Source organism: Heloderma suspectum, chromosome 1 (assembly GCF_057233095.1).
Source record: "Heloderma suspectum isolate Gila_16-S chromosome 1, 16-S_ref, whole genome shotgun sequence".
Taxonomy (NCBI): Eukaryota; Metazoa; Chordata; class Lepidosauria; order Squamata; family Helodermatidae; genus Heloderma; species Heloderma suspectum.
The window spans coordinates 172,385,874-172,410,618 of record NC_139458.1 but is presented as its reverse complement, the minus strand read 5'-3'; the positions used below and the strand labels follow the sequence as shown (position 1 = coordinate 172,410,618).

The 24,745-nt window shown below is 38.0% G+C and overlaps 1 protein-coding gene across 1 annotated transcript in view; it reads right to left on the bottom strand.

Moving 5' to 3' along the window:
• Nucleotides 1-24,745, bottom strand: part of KIF5C (kinesin family member 5C) — a 117,701-nt gene that overhangs the window by 40,365 nt on the left and 52,591 nt on the right. Inside the window, exons 5-11 of the mRNA XM_084810293.1 lie at nt 19,139-19,187; nt 17,590-17,645; nt 15,686-15,773; nt 14,253-14,377; nt 13,258-13,362; nt 11,115-11,263; nt 3,450-3,598 (exon numbers count right to left, since the gene is read on the bottom strand). Coding sequence (XP_084666419.1) covers nt 3,450-3,598; nt 11,115-11,263; nt 13,258-13,362; nt 14,253-14,377; nt 15,686-15,773; nt 17,590-17,645; nt 19,139-19,187 — 721 coding nt within the window. The remainder of the gene's footprint in view (nt 1-3,449; nt 3,599-11,114; nt 11,264-13,257; nt 13,363-14,252; nt 14,378-15,685; nt 15,774-17,589; nt 17,646-19,138; nt 19,188-24,745) is intronic.

The window sequence follows — 24,745 nt, the reverse complement described above, 5'->3', positions numbered from 1 at the left end:
GATGTATACCAAAGATTTCTTCTGCGAAATGTGACTTCTAGACACTACTGGTGACACACTAGAGGAGAATGCCAATCTGTACAGTTGATGACAGCAACTTTATAAGGGCTATAATTCTATTTTTGTAAGTGGTGACATCTCTGTGTCACTGTACATGGTTAGGATGTAAACATTCTTAAAAGAAAGAAGATTGGGTTTAATTATGCACAACCAATTTCACTGGGCTAAAACTGAATAAAGAAATAACTGTTTAGGATCCTCACATGGCTGTTGCCAGAGCTTAGTTTTTAAAATGATAGAGGGTGTGTGAGTGTGTAAATGCTCAGAAGTCATACCCTTTGTCCTGCAAGCCCTTCCTGTCTATCCAGATGTGCAGGGACTTGTGGTCTGTGGTTGTTACTCAGCAATGAAGGAAAAGGCAATCTGTTCATGCTTGAAAAAAAAATTAGTTGATACAGCACCCTTGCCAAATTAAGCCTTAGCTGGTTCCTATGAGGTTTAGCATCAAAATAACATCTCAAGCACCCACGAACTATCAGGGGTGATGTCTGAATTCCTGGGGGGGGGGGTATTATATTCCTAAGATTATAAAAAACTCTCTTAAGACACATTCCTTGCTTATCAGATGGTAATTTTAGCCTGGAATCTGCAAGGCACAGTCCCAGAATCTTTTTCCAATGCCAGCCCTGGACCAAAACAAAACAAAATCCCCTCTAATGTATATGTGTCTGGATTGGAGAGCCATTTCTTAACATGATTTATACCCTGCACCTTCAGGCACCACCAAATGTTACCAGGGTGGATAACAAGTTCAGATAAAATAAACATATAATTCTAGTATTAAAATCATACAAAATATGTTTAGGGTAGATGTTCTGACTTCAGACAGGCTTGATCCCTGGTACCACTCTTTTTAGAAGTGAAGCATTTGCTTTTTCTTTATCATTAATCTCTAAACTCATTAATCTCATAACCAGAGAAACCACAGAGCGAGAATGATACAGTGACTCGGTTCGCATGATCGGGGAAGGAAAATAAGCCACCGTAGTTTATTTTCCCCACGTGTGCTGCTCATGCGCCACATAATTACCATAGTTACCCATGGTTTGACATGTTATCGGAGCCCAGTGACGGTGAGCAATGAGGGTGGACTACAAACCACCCTGCAGCCCAAGAACAAGCCATGTGTCCTAGGGTGGCTTCTAAACCCACTGCCCCACACATTTGCCAGGTTCAGATGACACAACAAACTTTGCCCGGTGAGGGTAGTCACAGAAATTATGTTGCATGCAACCAGCACGTGCAGGGCAGGAAAATAAGCTTATTTCCTTCCCAATCATGCTAATCAAGCCATATGACTTCAAGATCAATCATTAAAATAAAAAAATTAAAAGCAGGTCTATGAACACATCAACTATTGTGATTCCTAGAAAGCCATTAAAACATGGACTCCATTTTATTATGAGAATTCAGGCATAGCCTAACCCGGAAGTGGGGTCTACATGCCAAAAGTGGGCAGAACTGGAGCCAAAAGTGGGCCAGGTTTGGGTAGTAGACTGAGGTCCACATGAAACTAGACTAAGATCAGCATATGGCTTTTGGGCCACACCCTCCCCACCATTGGACTAACTATTCTGAAGATGCTTAGCCCTATCCTAAGGATATTTATTGAGAAATAAATTCCACTAATTTCAATAGACCTTACTTTTCAATTAATAAGTTTAGTATTGCAGCCTTTGAGGTTAAGCCTACAACAGCAACATATGACATTTCTTGAATTTTCCCTGTTCAGCCTGGCGGTGATCAGTTTTCCTCCCTCTCAATCCATAGGATGCCAACTAGCCGCCTCTGTGGAGGCTGACATTTTCTTATTACTTCAGGATTTAATAGCAAAAATTCATTAAACCTCTATTGGAAGGATCTCACTTTTTCCCTGGTAAGTTCTATTGAAAGCTTTGATCTGTGTGTGTTGATGTTTCAATTGTTGCTTGTTTCACCTTTTGAATTAATGCAGGTATATACATACACCTTGTGGTATAGAACTGAAAGTGTAATTTCTCATATTTGTGTTATAATACCTCCAGATGTCAGCCAATATTAATATGCTCAACAGTTTTAACTGTTTTACATAAGACACTAAAATGCTTGTACATGCCTTTTGATTTATCCATATAGGTGTGTGATGCGCCATTCATATCTCCTCCTACCAGAATTCATCTTTAGAAAAAATCTGTTAAAACATTTTAAAGTTTTCATAGAAACCAAGCTGGCTCTCATTTAGGGGCATGTACAATTCCTGTTGTTAGTTTTCTTACTGGTCCATTTACATTTAATAATATAAATCTTCCTTCCAAATCCAAATATTGTTTTTCTACAGTCCATTCTGAATTCTTCAAATATAACCCACACATCTTATTTTTTTAGTCCCTCAAGCAACAAATTCTGTTCATAAAAATTTATTTTAATAGATTTTCATATCCTTTCTTTATATATGTTTCTTATAAACATATTATATAGGCTCTTTCTTCTTTAACCTCAAAAATATTTTTGTTTTTTTATTACATGTTAATTCCATGAACATTAACAGATTAACCAAAAAAACTTTATTAATTCCATTTAGAATTCAATTAGTCTAACAATATCCTTATAACAATATTTTATATAAACAATCACAAATTAAATCTCTTGTGTCCATATATTTCATGTCTCTTTTCTAATGTGATCTTATTCTTTGTAACAACTATCCTCTTCCTTCTCTGAAATATACTATGATATACTATGACCTCTTTTCTTTTAATATTTCCACCTTTTAAAAAATAAAACACCTTATTTGCCGTGCTTTGTTATTCATTCATCTAATCTCTTATTGTCCTGCTTATTATATCCAACAGCGCTCTTCCCTCCTCTATATTATGTACAACAACCCAATCCTTATCCATAAAAATATTAAGTCTGAATAGAATACTCCATCTGTATCAAATATTTCTCTTTGTCAGGCACAAAGTCAAAAAGCGTAATTATCCTATTTTCTTCAGAATCGCTGGATGCACATCAGCAAGGACCTCTCTCTCTTTATCATTAAACTTTAAAGCATTTCCTGTGTTTGGCTTCTAGTTAGTTAACCACCATTAAACCAGGGTTTCCCATTTCAGGAATAACAGGAAACTCTAGTTTAAATAGAGCCAGAATGTCTGCACTGAAGCAGCCGTACAAGAGGAGGAGTGTGTTATTCTTGGCTTAATGGTGTATGAAGGTAGCAACGTTACATCCGAACCAAGCCTCTGCATATGGACAAGTCAGCACACAAAATAAAGTGATTCATCATTGCCTAATCAGTAAACTGCATTATAATTTTTTTGGGACAGCACTGCAATTATTTGGCTAAATTCCTTTTTAATTTAAGACCTCAACAGCTGCCTACTAATTAAAAAACATTTGTTATTTCTCACCATTTCTCCACCTGTTCAGTTCCATCTCCAGATGCTGGATAACGTTCTTTAGTGTCTTATTTTTTTCCTTTTCCTTCTCATATTTTTTCTTCCATTCTTCAGCAGTCAGCTCAAGATTCACGGAGACTGTATTTTTAATGGTCTTGGCTCTGTACAGAAAATAACAAAAACAAGCAAGCAGTAACCGGGCATCCTCAATCTTAGCCAGTAAACTCTGTTTAACAGGCAAGTAGTCAAGCACCAACAAAGGTTGTGTCCTCAGTATAACTTTGTTAACTGTTTTCAGTAATTACTCCAGCAACTGTTCTTGCCACTGTTATTTGATATAATGCTCTAATTAGTCTTCACATCAATTTTAGCTAACACTGAATCATAGTGCACTAATTACTCCTGTTACTTTCTTCCCCCAGGCACAGAGTAGGACTAACGCGTAAGAGGGCAAACAGGGAGGATAGTGATGGGAAGGAAATTTTTAATGGACATGCAATCAAGTTTCAGGGGAGAAGATGTTGCAGCGAAACAGCAGCCCCATTCTCTGGTAGCTGAAAGTTCTGCCCAAGATGGCAATTAGTTTTTGTGCCTGCCACATATTTATTTATAAAATTTATTACCCACTTTTCATGACAATTTTAAAAATTTATTTACAAGATGTATAAACTGCTCCATATCTAAAAAGATTCCTGAGTGGTGAACTGTAAAACAGCAACAACAACAACAAATCAATAATCCCCAAACTGGGGTACAACACTACCAAAATATATCAAAATCATACAATCATAAATCAATACTACAGGGGAGAACACACACAGAGATAAATAACAATTTACAAGACGCGGCAAGATAGATTCAGTTGAAAATCTGGGTGAACCTGGGTCTTTAATTGGCACTGAAAGCTTATATGACTCAGCACCAACTGTATAGGGGGGAAGGGAGTTCCACAGTTGGGATGCTTACATCAAGAGGGGCTGTGGCTCAACTGGAGCCAATGTCACCCTGGCAGCATTCTGCAGAGCCTCCGCAGGATGCTATCTCAAACAGCTTCTAAAAGGTTGAAAAACCTTTTCAACTTCCCCAGGAATGAAAAGGGGAGGCAAGAGCAGCATCTGGATGAAGTCTTGGAAGAGTAGCCTTCTTTGCGAAGCAGAAAAGGGGCTGGGTTCCGAGGCTAGTCTGCCAGAGCTTAATCATCACTCAAAGTTGTTTTGAAACTCCTATCTAATTAGGAGAAATAAGGGGTAACATGCTCCAATGTAGTTTATGGATTAAGAAATACCAACAATATTTGAGGACCTAAAAGATCTGTTTGAAGAAAAGGATGGCTACATCAAGGAGGAAAAAAGGAGCAGGATCTCCACCTGCCCCCCTATACCTCCCATGGCAAAGGCTCCGAGAAGCGAAAATAAAGAGTTACTTGCTCTGATAAAAACTTTGTTTTGCAATTTGCTGAACAGGCTAAGAGGCTGGATACAATTCAAAATTCCATCACCACCCTGCAAGGGGCTGTGGACTTAACACTTCTTGGCAAAAAATGGAGGTGAAGGTTAACGAGCTGCAAGATCGGGTGGCAGAGAACGAGACTGCATCACAAGCTTTTTACAACAATTTTTCTGTCAGAATCTCCCAACTTGAGGCTCTCACACACAGGGCAAATGTACCTATTATTGGTATCAAAGATCTACCTACTGATGTAAATTTGTCTACTTTTATAAATAAGTTTCTGCATGAGATACTCCCTGTGTCATCTGATTATTTACTTGATATTGAGCAGGCATTCTGTATGCCAAATGCCAAAGGGACTGGTTATATGATTATAGTCCAATTTGCAAGAATTGCCACAAAAAATTATATCCTGCACCTGGCAAGAGGGGGCAGAAGTCTTTTTTGGGGATCAAAATGAGATAAAGTCATGTTATTTCTGGATTACACCAAAGAAATCGCTGATAAAAGAAGGCAATTTACCAAGGCGAAACAAATGAACTTACAATATCATTTAAAATATCTTGCTCCATTTTGCATTTTTTCTGAAGGTCAGATGAAGAAGTTTCTAAATCACAAAATGGTGGAGGCGTGGCTAATTGGAAAAACATGTGAGACTTCTGTTCCAGCCCCATGAACTGGAATTTATAAACTTGTTTTGTCAACTGGCTGTTTAATCTGTAAGATCCAGGCTAGGCCAGAGATAATTGCTCATATATATTCGTCTTTTTTCTTTCATTTTTTTTCCTTTTCTTTTAAATCCTTTCTCTTTAAATGGATGTGATATACTGTACTTAAATTTACTGTTTGAAGGTGTATAGAAATGTGCACACTCATTTATATATCCAGTACAAAATACGTTAGTGATTGTTGTAAGGTTGATTTTAAGCTTTATTATTATATAACAATATAAAATTTATTAGTGATTTGTTATTATTTATCCTTTCTAATTTCCTTCCTTTTTATTATTACTATCATTATTATGAGACTGGTTAGTAATATTTTTGGCTGGTTAAATTGTTAAGCTCTACTATTATATGTTAACTGAAGGGCAATATATGGTTACTGGAAATGAATTGCAGGCCTGCTTCCTTGCTATAAGACTGATGATATGGTATTGAAATGTAAGGTTGATTATCTATGCTGTACTGAATTGTAATAGTGCCAATGTTATAGGTATAACTTTAAGTAGAATGGTATTTGAAGTCTGTGTGTGATGCAGTTTAAACTTAAACTTTTAAAGTAATTTTTTAATATTTTTTATTTTCTTTCTTGCGTTCTTCTATCTCCTTCTGTTTTCTGTTGTTGTTGTTGTTTTCTCTTTTTCATTATTGCTGTGTCCTCCTAAGAATACTGTATTGTTGGGAAAGTGTAGATACTGATTAGGTTGTTGGTACTGTTTATTTCATTTATAAAGATAACAAATAGAATAAAAACTATTAAAAAAAAAAAAAGAGGGGCTGTAGCTCAGCGGCAGAGCACCTGCTTTGCATGCAGAAAATCCCAGATTTGATCCCCGGCATCTCCAGGTAGGGATGGAAAAACTCCTCCTGAAACCCTAGAGCTGCTGCCACTCAGCGTCAACAATACTGGGCTAGATGGGCCAAGGATCTGACAGTATAAGGCAGCTTCATATGTTCCTGTGTAAGAACCCCCTCTCTTGGGGTGCTGTAGATCAAACCCCTGGCAAATGTGGCACCGTCAAGAGGGCATCCCCACTAGATCTTCATATCTAGGCATGTACACTCCATCAGGTATACAGGTCCTAAGCCATATAGGACTTTATATGTCAACATAAGCACCCTGAATTTGGCTCAGTAGCATACTGGCAGCCAGTGAACTCCTTCAGAACTGGTGTAATGGGTTTCCAGTAGGCTGTCCCACTCAGCAGCCTAGCAGCCATTTTGCACGAACTGCAGCCTCCAGGCCAGCCTCAAAGACAGCCCCACATAGAGCATAGTGCAATAGTTCAATTTCAAAGTTGCCAGTGCATGGATCACTGTGGCCAAGGTATAATTGGCAACACATTTTCAGACTAGGTTCCTCCACAGGTCATGAGGACTACAGACCTGATTATATACAAAGGATTTTTGTCAAGCCCAGTTCCACTACGAATTCGATGGGTGTACAGCAGTCTTGGAGGTTCTCACACATATAACCTTTTCTACCATATTAAGGCTACAGTCCTATACACACTTACCTGTGAGTAGGGATGGGTGAATCTGTCAATTTTAGTTTCTCATTTTTCCAATCTTAAGTTTGTTTTGTCCCATTTTCACATCAGCTTTTTTTTTTTAACATCTGCACAAAATTTTGTACCAGTTTCATGTGCATTTCTCCTAACAGACATATTTTTGCAAGAACTTTTCCCTAATATAATGCATTTTTGTACATTATTTTCATCAATAGATGCATTTTTGTATGCATTTTTAATTGGACAAATGTGAATACTGAAGGACAACTGTGTTTCAGTTTGTGTATTGGTTCAGAGAGCTAGAAAATCAGCAGATAAATAAGACTGCCATATATATGGCAAACTGGACAATTTGAGAAAGCTTATCCAAAATATTTATAAATATATATGCTGCAATTTTCAAAATAAATACATCAGAAAATGTGCAAGAACAATGCCCATTAGCTTCTGCTTAGCTCCTAAGTGAGGTGTACACTGATGGGGTATACAAAATGCAAATTCAAAAGCGTACTGAATGCATTTATTTAGCAAATTTGGCTTAGCACCCAGAACTAAGGGATGAAATTTATCTCTTCTTCCCAAAGTAGTAAAGCTCAGTAATGGGGCAGCGGGGAAGTGAAACAATGGTTAAATACTGAAAAACACAAAGCAGATTTGACTAGTCTTAGAAACTGCAGCATCTATGATCTGAGATTGGCTTGTTTGCTTCTACTGCAAGAGAATTTTCCTCAAGGTCCCCAAGGGTAAAAGGATTCTCTGCTTACAGCAATACATTCTGCTCTCCTTTACAGTGAATAAACAAGTCAGCCTCTCTGCACTGAGGGATGCAAGAAAACATACTTTAAAAACAGAAAAGCCCAAAGTATCAGTAACGCCTGTTTATCTCCATTAAAAAAAAGCAATACATTGAAATGATTTAGTCAGAGTTTGAGACCTGACTGATGCTCATCCTATTACCTTCTATACCATATTAAGGCTACAATCCTATACATATTACCTGGGAGTAAGGATGGGTGAGTCTGTCAATTTTAGTTTCCTTCAGTTTCTCATTTTTCCAATCTTTTGTTTTGTTTGATTTCCACATCAATTCTTTTAGCATCTGCACAAAATTCCATACCATTTTCATGTGCATTTCTCCTAACAGACACATTGTTGCAAGACATTTTCCTAATATAATGCATTTTGTACAATATTTTCACTAATAGATGCATTTCTGTATGTATTTTTTATTGGATAAGTGTGAATTGTGAAGGATAACTGAGTTTGTTTTTATATTCGTTCAGGAAGGGTGAATTAGGTAGGTCGCCTTGAAATGAATTTCTCTCCCATCCCTACTGAATTCAGTGGGGCATACATAGAACTACCTCTAAAAGAATATACACAAACAGTAGCAAATGCAGAGTTTTTCCTTCTGAAAAAAGTATGAATAGTATCATATTGCTTTTGTGTTCTTTACAGTGAGTTGATCCACACAATATATCATAAGCCTTGTTACTAGTTAACCTATTTGTTCTTCCTTAAGTTCCTATACTCAGCAGAATCCCTCTTTTCCTATCAGTCTTAGCTAGCACTTCTACCTTTATTAAGAGAAAAGATCAACTCTGTTCTGTTGATTTCAAGTTGAACGGTTTCCTCTTCACGTAAAAGAAACAAACCCCAGCATGGTGAAATTTAAACATAGTACTCAATTGCTTCCAGTTTTATGCCTAGCGTGTGCATGCACACAAAACCTCATCCCTGAATTCATTACTTATGCAGCATCTATCACAGCCCTCATTAGCCAAGGCTGTGTCACACTGTGCTGATTCAGTCTGCTCCATAACAGATTTGCCTTCCAAATGCTAGATTCATTTTTTGATGATTAATGCAAAATGTGGGATGTAGTCAACAAATGAGAAAATATGAGTATGGGATAAGATATAATGATTTACTGGAACTGTCACAAGGGGAATATTAGTTAAAATCAAGGGAAAGCTTATTGGAAGAAGGTCATTTATGTCAGTGGTTTTCATATTTGCAAATTAAAGAAAGGTTTAAAATAGATCAGAAAAATGGTGGATTTGAACAAACAGAATCTGAGTTTGAAACAGCACTGTGTACAAATGATGAACATGTTATTGCTAAACTGTATAAATTACTATTAAGGTATGAGACAGAAGATGAACAAGTAAAAGATTGTATGATAAAATGGGCACAAAATGTTGGTCATAATATATCAATGGAAGAGTGGGAAAGTATGTGGGGAAAAGATTTAAAATTTACTTTATGTACAAGTCTTGAGAATTTTTACAAGATGATGTATAGATGGTATATGTCACCGTTTAAATTGTCTAAAATGTACAAAGGTGTTTCTGGAAAATGTTGGAAATGTGAAGATCAAGAGGGAACTTTTTATCATTTATGGTGGACTTGTAAAAAAGCTAAAACATTCTGGAAATGAATACAATCTTTAGCTCAAAGAATATTAAAGACTACTATAGAATTAAAGCCAGAAACATTTTTATTGGGACTAACAGATAAACACATAAAAGAGAAGGGGGGAACCCTCTTTCTCTACATGATAACGGCTGCAAGGTTATTGTATGCACAAAAGTGGAAGAATGAAACAATACCAACTGTGAGCGAGTGGATCATGAAAATGGTGGAGCTGGCAGAGATGGCAAAACTTACTATTATAATTAAAGAAGGATCAACAACTAAATTTATGTTAGATTGGAAACCTTTTATATCATTTGTACAAGAAATAGAGAAAAATGATATCTATGTATGTGGATTTCGAACTTTGAGATGGTTCTCTTTTTTGTTGTTATTGTTAAAATTAGGAGAGAAATGAGATAATGTCTGTGAACTCAATGTATGATATACCAATAAGATAAGAACTAGAGAATAATAATAAGCATTTGTTGTGTAATCTTACAATCTTAAGAGATATTTTAGTGTATGTGTATTGTGTGTTTATGTTGTTGTGTTTTTTCCTTTTTAAAAAAATAAAAAAATATATAGAAAGAAAATATGAATATGATGGAGACTAGGCAGCCTGCATTCTATATATCTGGCCAAAAATGTAACGTATGTGAGGATGAGATGGCTAGATAGCATCACCGATGCAATGAATATGAATTTCAGCACACTCCGGGAAAGAGCAAAGGACAGGAAGGCCTGGTGTGCTATGGTCCATGGGGTCACGAAGAGTCAGACACAACTTAACGACTGAACAACAACTGCTAAGCTTCCAGTAGCACTACAACAGTTTAATGTTCCTGTAGGTTTTAAGTATGCTTAGTTACATTCACATATCTGATTTGCACATTTATTGTGCAATACAGTCACTGGAAGATCAATAGGGTTTCATCAGGCTTTGAACTAGCAAAGCATTGGTGCATAAAATTAATTACAAAGTGAGGTCTTTTGCTGTATGTGCAATTTTATTCTTGAGCGCCTTCTCATGGAATTGTTGCAGTATCTCTGTTGTTTGCTGATAGAAGGTCGCAGCTCCAAGCCCAGCAATATTTTCTTATCCAACCTTAATTGGCTAGTCTCACTTCTGCCCAGATCTCTGCTTAGACCATATTAATGATCTCCTTGCAATACTCTTTAAGTTGTATTTCTTGCTACAGTCCTAAAGAATCAGCACACATTTTAATAGCAATAGATTATTAAACTCCTCTACATGCTAATTCAGTAAGTGCCACTAAATTAAATGGGGCTTACTTCTACATAAGTAGGTATAGCATTGCAGCCTTAGTCATTCTATTGTAAACTGCCCTGAGGGCATTTTTCAGTTGAGTGGTATACAAATCAATCAATCAATTAATCAATCAATCAAATAAATAAATAAATAAAACCACAGTGTCTTTGCATTTGTGATACACATAACCCATGGCATTTTATATTTGCAGTCTAAACATTTGTGCAATTCAACTCAACTAAAAGTCAGTATTCATAAAATATAACAAAGGCATGATCTATTCCAAGAAACATATATACTTGCTCACCTTTGTCCAAACATTAGAGTAGACTTGGTTTCTGCTTCATTGAAGATGGATGGGGAACAACAGATGACAATTGTGGTTCTACAGTTCCCACCTAAGGAGTCTTGAAGAATTCGGGTCATTTTGCTGTCTCGATATGGGACATGTGTTTTCTGATTAAAAAGTATAAGATGGGTTCCAAAACAAAAAAGATTTTAAAAGGTGATAATTATACATCAAATTTTAATTAATACAAAATATGTACAATTATTTTCATACTTCTAGGAGGGTGCATAACATTTGGATGAAAGTATCAGAGTTTTGAGGGTGTCACTTAATATTTCACTAATTAGAAATGAAGCTGAAAGCTGCTGCAGTCAAAACAAAGTGTATCTTGCCTGGTTGGCAAACAGGAAAAAATAAAATAGAAATTGCAATCATCGGCCTTGTGGTATACAAAAAGGATGCTTTGTCCTAAAATGAGATCTCAACTTCATCATGCACAAACAGAAGAAAGCTCAGAAAATGAAGATCTCTATAATGTAATTTAACAATACTAATGACTAGCAGTAAATTTGCATCTTTAGATAAACTTTGTAATACGAGACTCTTTATTATCATAATCCATGGCAAGCTGGAGTTAGTTATATAACTACAGTATACAAGGAAGCTGTACTGACATAATATTATAGATTTTTCAACTTAACGGTTTGGAACCAGACTGCACCCCGCAAGCAGGAGCATCCCCAAGTGGAATTCTTCATGGGGGGGGGGAGGTGACCTTTTCTGATCCCTCTTCCTCCTCCTTCAGCTGCTTATGCCTTCCAAAAATCTGCTCCAGAGGGTTGGAAGACCATCCAGTGCAAATTTTCTAAGGAAGCAAGCAGGTTCAGGGACAGGAGAAAATCAGCAAAAGTCTCCTTCCTCTCTTCCCTTCCACCAGCCAGATCCCTCCATTGGAGGAAACACCTTCTATGAATGGAAGAAGACCTTCCATTCACTGAATGCAAACTCTGAAGCCAAGCCAATGTGATCCTATGTGAAATATTCCAGAGAGGTAGTGTGTCTTGTAGTACTTAAAAGACGAAGAGATTGTGGCATAAGCTTTCTTGGACTAGGGACCACTTCATTAAATTCCTGAAGTGAACTCTAGTGCTCAAAAGCTTTTGTCACCACAAGAACAAGGAGCATTTGTGTAGTGCTTTCAAAAAATTTTCCCAAGCATTATCTTCCATTCCTTACATCAACTCTACCAGGTATAATTATCCACATATTACATAGGGATGGGATCTGAGAGGTGTAAGGCCACTGGGCAAGTTCACTGCAAAGGTGAGATTTGAAACAGGGTCTTCCAGATTCATAGCTCAATCTCTTAAAACTCCCTGGTGTAGTCTTTTTGTCTCTAAAGTACTGCACAATTCTCTCTCTCCTTCTCTCTCTACACACACACACACACACCCCGCTTATCAGAAAGCATTTTGAAGGTCAAAAATATAAGAGTAACATATTTGATACATTATTGTAAAAAATATTTAACTGAATGTTCTGAAAGGAAATATTTCCAATGTATTTTGGCTGAGGAATTCATATATTTGCCTAAGGAAAGCCAGATTTTCCAAGTTTTTCTTGCTTAGCTTTACCCGCACACATTAATTGTTTGGTCATTTCAACCACAACAGTGGCACACATAAGCCCTCTGGCATTCAAATTCTGAGGATAATCAGCATGCTCTCAACACGATCTGGAAAGCTGGAAAATCAGCATTACGAATTGCATGAAGGGCACCCATGGATAAAAGAGGCTCTCCTCGTCACAAAGTTGCCCTCCATGTGTAGACGGTGCCAAAGCAGCAATGGAGGAGGGTGGGGTAGTGCACTCCCTTCCTTGCACAGATTATCCTCAAAGCCTGAGGAGGGCTATAAACACATTGATATGTGGCACATGTGACAACCCATGCAGCTGAATGCACTTGAGAATGGGACCTGATATACTTCCATCATATGTTGGCTATCATGGGTGAGTTACCACCAATTATTTTCTCCTTCCAGTTTAAGCTGAAGATGCAAGCATATGCACTGGAAGATGGAAAACTGGAGAAGGAAGCAAGCCACCAAGTGATTACTATGCAAAAGCTTTAAAAAGAAAACAGAAAAAAGCAATTACTTACAGTTCCTTCTGCTAATGCTGAGATGACATTGCCCAAAGCAGACAAAGATTTATTAATATTTTTAGCTTCATCGAGAACAGAACCCTCTGCCCCAGTCTTGCTGACCTGCCAGAGAGAGCAGATATTGGTTAAACGAAACTGTGAGTTCAAACTCCAAGAGACAGTCACAAACCAGTGGAAATCTTACATTTGAAAGAAACACCATTCCATCCTATCAGAAAAAGCAAACAAAAAACAGAAAAGCAAACACTTTACAAAGCTAAAAAATTTTCACATCACTCAGAATACTCTTATTAAATAGTGGATTGCTCTTTATTTTTTTGCTTTTTTTGTCACCAGCCTATAAACAATACATAAGTAATAAGTTTATTTCACTTATGGCCAACCTTCCCCTGAGAAGTTCAGACCAGCTTTCATATGATTCTCAAGCAGTATCTCTCATTCAGGCAGCTTACAGGGTCAGATATGCTCAGCTAGAGCAGATCATGTGCCATGTACCCTTGGATCACTGTCTGGATATTACAGGTCTGTATATACAACAGTACCAAGCAATATCTTCAATAGTTAAGAATTGAGGGTCTTGTATGGAACATGCTCAAGTCTTTGAGCATGTTCCATACAAGGTTACTAAGAGAGCAGTCCTACAACTCCAGCATTACCCAGTCCCCTTGGCTTTTTAGTGGTGCTACATCTTCGGCTTATCCTGCATGTAGATCTGACACATGCATGTACCTATGTATCTCTGAATGGTAGCCAAAGTATCTTTCAAGGTAGGATAGTTAGGAGCGACCTGTTTCCTGTTTCTTCCACAACACTAGGAAGCATAAACGGCACTGACTTTATCCAAGGAAATCTTTTAAACTGCAGGAGTGTTGAAACAGATCCCTTTCAATAAATAAGCTTATTATACACAGTTATGCATTCTAAGAACGACTACCACTATGCACCACTGAGAAATCAATAATTTTATGTAGAATAAATAACACACTTGTTACCTTTTCACTTCCAGCCAAATCTACTAGATAAAGTTTTCCACTGAGTTTTTTTTCAGTTTCAACATTCTCTTGTTTAATATTAATTAGGAAGATACTATGACTCCTAGAACTGTGTTCATTCATATCTATGAAAAGAAAGTTAGTATCATAACTGTTACATATATTAAAAAAGGTTATTTCAAACATCTCTCTTCCAAAAATTGACCATCATCATCTTATTCAATTTTGTCATGGCTCCAATCAATAACTAACCTATTAAAAAGCAAGCAGCACAAAACAATCCATTCAAATGTAAATTTTCAGGCAATTTATATGCACATGCTAGAATCTGGCAAAAACTACCAATGTGAGATATTTCTAAGAAGGAATTGAATAGAACAAGGGCTTTTCCATAGCTTGGAGGATGTTCTGCAGAAGTCTAGTGCAACTATTCTCACCCTTTCTGCAGAACTAAGTACAAACCTACCTTGAAATGTAAACCATAATGAAATAGAAATGAAATAATAAATAAATAAATAAAATAAGGACAGGAAGTGAAAATGTATTCCAATTAGATGGGAAAGCACAATGCAGATCCAAAGAGTTCAAACAGGGGAAATGTAAACATTTTGAAAACTAACAACAAAAATTGATACGTTAGCCTTATAAAATTAGGTCTGCCTTGTTATAATGATGACAAGCCATGTGTGGTTCAACAGACACTTTAAAATGCATCATATAAATGTTATGTCATCCTTACCCAATATTATTCCTGGCTAACCAAGGTACAAAGCCATGCAGTAGCCAGAGTAAGGGCGCTAGTAGCCACTACAATGATCACTTTTTATAAGAATCTTTTGTGGCAGTTAATGCTTCATCCCATGTACCACAGGATTTATAAATGTTCTAGGCAACATGTTTTATGCCCTTTGAATCACATATGTGCCATGTTGTTTGCCTTACAATTCATAAAATATGTTTTTTGTGAACATAATATTTGTTCACCAAACACAATTACGTTTTTAAATATTTGAGCGTGACAAAATGTAACACAAGTTAATGCCAATGCTCATGGCTGCTAAACATTCTATATAAAAAAAATTTTTTTTTAACCCCAACCTTATAAATTCCACCAAGGCAGGAATTCATTCAGTATATTATAATTTAAAAGAATGAAAGACCAGAAATATGGTCTCTTTTAAAAATGCTAATCATACTTTTGAAAAGCCTTTAAAGTCACACAAACAGAAATCTGTTTTACCACTATGTAATAGGACTCTGCTATAAGAAATCTGAGTTACATTGAAGAAACAATCAATTAGGAGAAGCAGTTGTACCTTTTCTGCATTATTACAGACAGTATTATAATATTAATCATAAGTTCAGCATAGTTTTTACAATTATGCTATTAGAATCTAATTGCAGACCTAGAAGGCCTAGACATAAATGCTTACTTGTAACAGCTACATGGCGGTTTGTTTTCCCCTCATCAATGACATCCATAACTTCTTCAGGACTAGAGACAAACCTCTCTGTACAGCCCTAGAAATGTGTGATTCAACATTTGTCAGACAAAAATTCTGAGAGAGGCAACTCTCTCTCCCCCATCCCAACAGTCAACATAGTTCCCTGAAAGGTCAAAGCCAAAATTCTGTCCTCAAGCTTATGTTGGCTACAACCAGAGATCCATACACCAGATAACAATTGAGGTGGCTTCTACAGTGATATTTAGTAAACAGCTCCAAAATAATGTAAAACCAACCATTTGTGCCCGATACATTGGTTGTACACTGGCTACGATCAACCAATCTGCAAAATCTATGCAACAGATCCAGGCGAGATTGTGGCCAAACCACTGCACTACCAACATGTGTGAGGTTTAGGGCTGCATTGCTTCCAAGTCAATCTATATCGCAATGTTCCAGGTTAATTTACCTCATCAGCTCATTACCTGCCTCCTTCCATATTAGGGAGCAGGTGACTGAAGTTGTTCAGAGTACCTTAAGAGTGTCAGATTGCAACTGTGGTGAACCAAAATGGCCAACCTCCCTTAATGACCAGAGTTGTCCTTCAGTTTGCTACATATATTGACTTGGTTCACACAACACGACAACCCATACTTAAGGTTGAGTACGGGTTGAATTGTGGGTTGAACTTTAGGTTGTTGTGTTGTATGACCCCAGCAACACTAACAAACCATGGTTTGTTAACCATGAACAACCCATGAAGAGAACCCATGGTTTGTTGTTGGGTTGTGAACTGTGGGTTGTTTGTGCATAATAAACCGTGGTTCACACAACACAACAACCCACGGTTCAATGACAGCCCATACTCAACTTTGAGTGTGAGTTGTCATGATGTGTAAACCCAGCCAATATGTCTAATCATTTACTTAAAGGTGGGTTGTGGTGAAAGAGTCATTTCAGCATTTGTGTGTAGTTCTAAAAGACTTTGACATTTGCAATAATCTTAAAAAACAGCATCTATTCCAATGAATATTAAAGATGAAATAATTCCTTATAATTTCTTTCATATTCATTAAATATTAATCCAACTGTTTAATTTCAGTGGGATGACTAACAAAATGAAACTATTTAAAAGGGAAGAAAATGAACCAAAAATTATTAAAGTGCATTAATATTTCAGAAAGGCAATGCTTAAATGCAAAGATTACTATGATTAGAATTCGCAACTGAGAAGAAATTGCTTCATTCTATCCTCCAGAGTCAATATAACTTACTGAAGTATTGTTAAGGATATCATTCAAAGCAGCAAAAGAAAAAGAAAAACAACAAAAGCTAAGAATTCAAAACTGAACATTTACTTCACACAGAGACAGCAATTGTTCTGTCACAATTGCTGGGGGGTGGGGAGGTACATGTATGCAATGGGGAAAACTAGCAAAAATTACTTGTAAATTTACCTACGTATTTTTACCCAGTAGATAATAATATGCATTGAAGAACTGAAGACATAAATGATGGCACTCTCTCCTATTCCACCAGGTTGCAGGGCAGGGGATGGGGGGACTAATGTACGTGTGTTTATCCACTGACTTTATTTTTCTAGTATTTTGTGGGTTTGGTGCTGGTGGTTTAAATGGGATTACTGCTTTTATGACTTTGTCTTCTGTATTTGGAGTCTTTTAGCCTATTTGATGTTGAGCATTTTGTAATTTTGTATGTTCTGATCTCTGTAGCTTTTATGGTATTTTATATTTTGTTAAGCTGCCTTGAGTTGTATCTGCAGAAAAGCAGTATATAGAATAAAATAAACAAACAAACCTGACCACAAACTAGTTTCATTTATTACATCAGAACAATTCAAAAGTTTTCTGCATAGAAAGAAATGCTTTTACCTTGACATATGGAACTCTGTTCTTGTCTTCATGTACTGCGAGGTTTGTCTTTGAAACTAAAAAAGGCATGTGTAATCACTGATAAAGATAGTATACAAATTTGATAAGTGGCAAGTACAGTACAGTGAATGTACTGTAACTGCACCAGATACTTCCACAGAAGAAATCAGTAATTTAATTTTACCAAAGTGTTAGCGACATGGCATTCACCAAAGTACATAATGAGATCTTACCCAATGCCATTGATTTGTCCCTAAACAAAACTACACGTAATACAGACAACTAGACCCAGAAAACAGTGCTCCAACATAAATACTTTACTCAAACTTCCTCATGAAAGATACATCACACAAAAACTGGGAGATCTGATCTATATCTGCTAAATGTAACTTGGTCCACGGCATCACATGTGGTGGGGCATGGGACGAAGAACTATACATAAGCTGAAGCGGATTAAAAAAAAGTACACAAATGTATTGATGACAGCTCACAGAATTTGGCATGGCATAAGGCAAGGATCCATTGGGTAACCTGACTGCTGGTCAGTACTGTGCCAGCCTGTGTGCTAAGCTAACACTGATGGAGTGTCAGGAATCTAGGCCCACCACAGCACAAACCAGTATCATGGAATGTTCATGACAACAGTGTCAATTAGGCCCTGTTCAGATGCCACATTCCCAGCCCAACAAACAATTTTCTTGGACCAGAAGTGTGCCATCTGAACTGGGCCTTTAGTGTACAGCATGCTTTGAATTGAAACATTTGAATTGTTTCAGCTGTTTCGTTTCACTTTTAAAAAGAAGTGCTGTTGCAACTCTCTGGTTTATACTGATAGTTATATATAGCTATAAAATTGGTTTTTTTAAGTTGCAGTTTTTTTAAATCAAGGAAATAACTTAAAGTACCTACATTTTTTTTTTTTAAGTATGAAAGATGTTGGGAAGTGGTAGCAGCTGGACCAATATCAAGACAAAGGTGAAGGGACCTTGACACAACTTTTGGGTGCCCAGGAAAAAAACTGATGGAAATAAGATATTTGCTTTCAAGAAGAGGAGGGGGGCACATGGCTCACTCATTCATTCATTCATTCATTCATTTCATTTCTATTCCACCCAATAGCCGAAGCTCTCTGGGCGGTTCACAAAAATTAGGAGAACCAACACTTTCTTTTCTAGCCTAAAAGTCCAAGTGAGCTGCCAAAGTCCAATGTTCCATCTGCCCTGCTCCTCTTCCTGAAAGCAAACTTTTGTTTACAGAAGTCTAGATGTCTGGAAATTGATTATAGCCTCTGTGTGTCTCAAAGAAAGGCATAAACACACAAAACAGCCTTTCTTTCTGAAGATTTATAGTCCATTTATACCTTAAGTAGTGGTGGATATTATTCCAGTACAGGAATATCTTTCCAGGCAGATAATGCAAGTCTAAATGTTCAGGGATGAGTCCTTGATCTGCAAAAGCTGCTTTTTAAAAGTTTAATTTTTTCATAAACTGTTAAGACACTCAATATGTCCAGTTTTATTTTTTATTTTTTAAGTCCTGCTTTACTTACCATCCAGTAAGTCCCTTATTTTGTCCAAGTAAATCTCAAAGTAGGAAACCTAAACAAATGAAGACACATCAATATTAATTACATAAAAATTTGCAAAAGGTTTTAATAGAAACAAATGGAATTCTTACAAAGAAAAGATCAAATCCATTGCAAGCATATGGGATTGAGTCAACAATTATGCTCAACAAGGTTCTGTTTGTACTGGAGGAAGGGGCCAGGGTGGAATTTTTTGCTGATTCCTCTGCCCCGTTATATGTAGTGAAAAGCTTCTCTGGAAGATTGGGAGACCGTCTCGAACAAAGTGGGAGCTGCAGGGTGAAAGGGTTATCAGCAAAAATTGCCTCCCTGTCTCCTTCCTCCACTGGAAGGAAGCAGTACAGGAAGCACTACTGAAAAAATTACCAATTAGGGGGGCGGGTGGGGGGGAGAATAAGTATGCAACACAGGCAAAGCCCAGAAAGAGTGGCTGAAAAATACATCGTTTCTAAATAGTAAAAGAATCAGGAAATAAATCCCACTAATTTCAATGGAACTGACAGAGTAATGGCACTTAGAATTCCAAGAGCTAGGAGTGAGGCAGAGATGAAAATTACAGTGCACTTTAATGTCTGGGATGTTGTTGTAAGAGCAGACTGTGCTGACCGACATGGAAATGGACCGATAGCTAGTTTTTTGTGGTATTAAAAAAAAAAAAAACCTTTGTAGAGGTGAAAGCAGTAGCTTTAATTCGACTTATCCTGCATGAATATGATTCAGTTCCAAAATAATTCTAAGAACGATCAGTTTGCACCTCTTGAGCAAATGCATTAAGATGGCTTCCTGACTAACGTAGTTGTATAGTCCAGAGAGTTACTGAATTACCTGTGAACTGCAGCATGCAATACATGGCTCTCAACACAGTAGGATAAAATGAGAGAACTAATGTGTACCACCAGCCTGCTGTGTGCCAAAAGATTTTCTCTCTAGCATGGACTTCATAAAGTCTCCTTATACATATTTCTTACCTGTCTCATGTTCTTATTTCTCTGATATGACAAAAGCATAAGGCAGCTTTTCTCTTGTTCTGAAATAGGTTGCATTAGACAAGGTCCAATTCCTACAAAGGCATAATCTTACTCCTTGTGTTATAGAACTGAAGGGAATGTGAGGCACCCAAGGGTCATCTAGCTGAATATCTCATAGTGAGACATCGTAGTGTTTTCTAGCTCAATTTAAGGTGCTAGTTTTGATCTTTAAAATCCAAAATGACTTGTGATCCAAGTAGCCAAAGGGCCTTCTTCCTTATGTTCCATCCTGCATAATTCATTCAGCATCCAAGACCTTGGTTTGTGGGCATAGTGGACATCCAGTAGAAACAGAGACTTTTCAGTAGTGGTGCTAATTTTGTGAAACGCTCTCCCCAGAGAAATGCACCAGCCACCTAAACTCTATTCCATCTTGGTGTCAGTCCTTTGGCTAACCACTTTCCAGCCATTTTTTATTCACTGTCTTCTGACTGTGGTGTGATTTGTATATTATTTATTGTTCTGCTGCTATGTGGATACAGGAATGGTTTTATTCTGTGTAGCTTTTATCTGCAACTGCAACACAGACAGCAGAAGCCACTAATGGCTTATCAAGATAAATGCAAACATTCCTGTCTTATTTAATGTTTGACTGGGTATTAAGCTACAGTCCATTTGGGGGTGTTTTTTATTTCTTGTTTCAATCATCATTAATATTTAACTCTTAGAATATGAACTACTCGGGCAGAACAGTTTTATTATTGATGGAAATCATCTTTTAATTGAGTCCTTCTCACTGTTCATGGCTGAGAGGTTGGTACAGAGGGTAGCGTCCTCCCAGGCTCAGTGTCTGGAGAGGGACTAGATGCTGAGCTGATCCTTGCCTGCCTCCTGGCTCTGAGCAGATCCACTTCTGCCACCACTGACCAGTCCTCACTCCCCTGCCCAAAGAAAGCCCCATGGTTGTAAGCTGCCTGGGTCCAGGGGCCTGCCGCTGTCCATGGACCATTTGTCCTTTGTGCGTAGCAGCCACCATTGGTTCCAGGCACAACTGCAAGAAAGTTGCATTGAGAAGCATCCTCCACGTCTAGGAACATGCGAAGTTGCACCACTGTGGGGAGGAAGTGGACAGACTGTGTCAGTACCACATCCTTTCATCTCAGCGCAAACAAGCTCACGCAGCATATATTTTGTGGGTATCACATAGGAGGCAGGAAGCAAGCCTGTACTGCACATGCCGCTGCCACCACTGATGTAAAAGCAATTGCTCTTTCAAATGTTTAAACAATACATACAGCTGCTGGTCTGCAATTTAATCTTTTAATATATTAAACTTCAGTTTTATAAAACTGAGTATCGGTTTTATTCCCTCCCCTAAATCTGAAATGGTGACAGCACAAGCTTTCTCATTTTGTTAAGGTGTTCCGTGCTGTAAATCTGTGTTTATATCACTTTAGCTTATTATCAGCAAAAAAGAAAGACAAGAAAAATTGTGAATACGTGCACTGGGATATACTAGATCAAGTAAGGCTGCAAACCTGAGATCCCTATTACACACGTACCTGGGAGAACTTCTGAGTACACATGCATTAAGGTGGATGGCAATTCGAAATGTAGGAGAGCAAGCGGTGCTTGGAACAAAAGGTCACAGCTGACAACGAGGCTTTGTTTTCAGTGCCAGCTTTTGGAATCCTACATTTAATTACACCTACATTTAATTAGCAGCACCACTACATCTTGCTGCCACATACATGAATTTTGGACATTTGATGACTTGTCTTTGTGATGATGTTGATAAAAATGTGTTCCCAACAGCCCCCTAGGGTACCCTCCCTCCCTCCAACCCAGTGTACTGTAGTGGTTAGTGCTAGACTAGGACTGGGGAGGGGAAACCCAGGTTCAAAACCCTACTCAGCCATGAAGCTCACTGGGTGGCCTTGGGCCAGCCACAGTCTGACCTATCCAGGATGGGGGGGGGGCAGATTTGCACACACACACCAAAAAAAACCACACATAGCAATTTTTTGAAAAGTAATTAAGAGAACCTTTTCCCCTTGCTGCATCTTTCCATGCTTGGGAAAAAGGTTACCCACTGGATTTCTTCCCATAGCCTGCAGCTTCTAAAAGGCCCAGAAGTCCTGCCAGAAGAAAATTTCTCAACTCCTAGGAAATTTCAGGGCTGAATATGAGCCAAGGCTAACCAGGGCTTTGCCTTGGAAGCTGCTCTTATTGCTGTGTGACTCAGCTTTGGACCGTTTAAAGGCATGGCAAAGCAGACAATGGTCAGGTTCGCACAATCGCGCCAGTAAAAGGAGCTGTTGTGGCTTCTCCCCGCAAACACTGCACATGCTGCATGTGCGCCAGTCGTTTACGTAATTACCCATGCTGCAGCATGGGTTGGCATGTTGTCTGAATCCAGTGCACAGAGGTAGCTTCATACCCACTCTGCAACCCATGACATGCAGTAGGGGCTGTGGGATGGGCATGAAGCCACCCTTGCCACACACCGCGTTCAGACGACATGCCAACCCATGCTGCAGCATGAGCAATTATGTAAACAACCGGCATGCATGCAGCATGCACAGGGGCAGGGAGGGAAGCCACGATGGCTTTCTTTACCCCCGTGATCATGCAAACCCAGTCAGTGTCTTTGAGCATTCTCATGCTTTCTCACCATCATTAGCAGCCACAAGCCCCCCAACACAAAGGGAGATGAGTTTCCAGGGCAGAGCTGGATTGCTGGAGCCCTTTAGCCCCAGCAATTCTTATTTTAGGCATTGAGCACATTTACACAACACCAAAAAAAATGGACAAATAAAAACCTATTGAATGGTTGAGCTAAGCACATGATAAGCACCATTGGGTTGGATTCAGGATCTGCTGTCTGTGGGTGGAAGGTCTCTGATCATAGAAGGTGCCCCCGCCTGATTTTCGGGGATCACTACCACCACCACCACTGCTTATTCTACTCAGCAAGGTCCCCCAACCCTCTGTGTAGCATATTCAGAGGGCTAGAGGGGCTGCCATAGGGAGGAGAGGTAGGGAAGTCCACTTCTACCAGCCGAGTTGTGTGGCAGAGCAAGCAAATCTTTCATATTTGCCTGATCTTACCCCTGCTGCTCCATTAGGAAATTCTATAATTAAATTTTTGTGACCTGCCCAGAGAGCTTCGGGTATGGGGCAGTATAGAAATGAAATAAATAAATAAATGCCTCCAAGAGAATTCTGGGATTAAAAATGGGATCCCAATGCCTATTATCTCCCAGTATGGGCTTCTGACCCAAGAGTAATTAAAACACCTTAGCTCTGAGGTTTCTGAAATGTACCAGGCAATTAGAAATAGATCTTTTTATTGTTTAGATAGGAATCCAGATAAGGAGGTGTCAATCTTAAATTTAGGCTTATGACTTTCAATTAGTAGAGTCTCGTAAAGTCATTAGGTCAGATGGGCCATCAGATAAGTGACCAAGAGGCCTCACTGGAGACCATAAATATGTAAGAAAAACAAGCTCACAAGACAGGATAATATCAAGTGAATAGGTTTGTGTCAAAAACATACCTGTAACATGTCAAAGAAAGTTAAGATGTTTGGAAAAGTATGTTGATATGCACATTAATCTTGATAAGAAACTTCAAAATTCTATACTCTTATTTAGACATAGGAAGATTTAGAATAGAAAGGTTATCTCTGGAATCCTTGGATAAGAAATATAAGCCGTAGTAAAAATAGTTTAGACATATTTTATAGCATCCAAAAAGTATATAAAGGAGACTCAGAACATGCAACAGGGGAAGCTATCCTTTAGGATCAGCTTTCCCCAATGTGTTGCCTGTAGAATCAACCTGGTAAGCTTGATATTGATTATCATGGAGAACTAGCAAATGTACTTGACTCTGCTTAGAAGCCTTGTTTAAGAATGATGTTAGATGTTTTCATGTGTTTGAATTTATGCATGCATAAGCTCTTGTATTTAGTACTGTTATGTTAATACTTTGGAGTAAAAGACAAAAAGATAAAATCTTGTCTGAGTGTTTCTTAAGAACTAGAATTCTGTATTACTTATATCTGAGTGAAATATTGAACTCTAGATGGTATCTGGTTGTAAGACGAATCTGACTGTATACACAGCAGACAGGTGATCAGTGGTTACCAGCAGCGTAGTGACAATTTAGTTTGAGAGAACCTCTGAACCAGGGTATATGCCACAGATGCACCCACCTAAATCTGGATCCAACCCATTTTTCTTTTCCTCCAACATTCAGCAAACTCCACATTAGATTCTCTCCCCTCACCTAGTTTGTTTGCGTGTTTTTGTTTTGTTTTTGGGCTGTGTAGGTGCATTTGGCATGTATCTGTGCAATCCCTATTTAAAATTGTAAAAAATACAACCTAAGAATTTATCTACATGGTTCTACATTTTAAAAGATACCTCCTCATGTTTGAGCCTTGACAGTGACAATATTTTGTCCAGAAAAACATGTGGCTGTTTGATGGCCTTTCCCACCTCAGGGCCACAAAGCCTATTTTCAGATGACGCCTCTCTTGTATAATCAACTTACACAATACCATTCAAGTACATTTGCTGTCACAGCAGTATGTTGC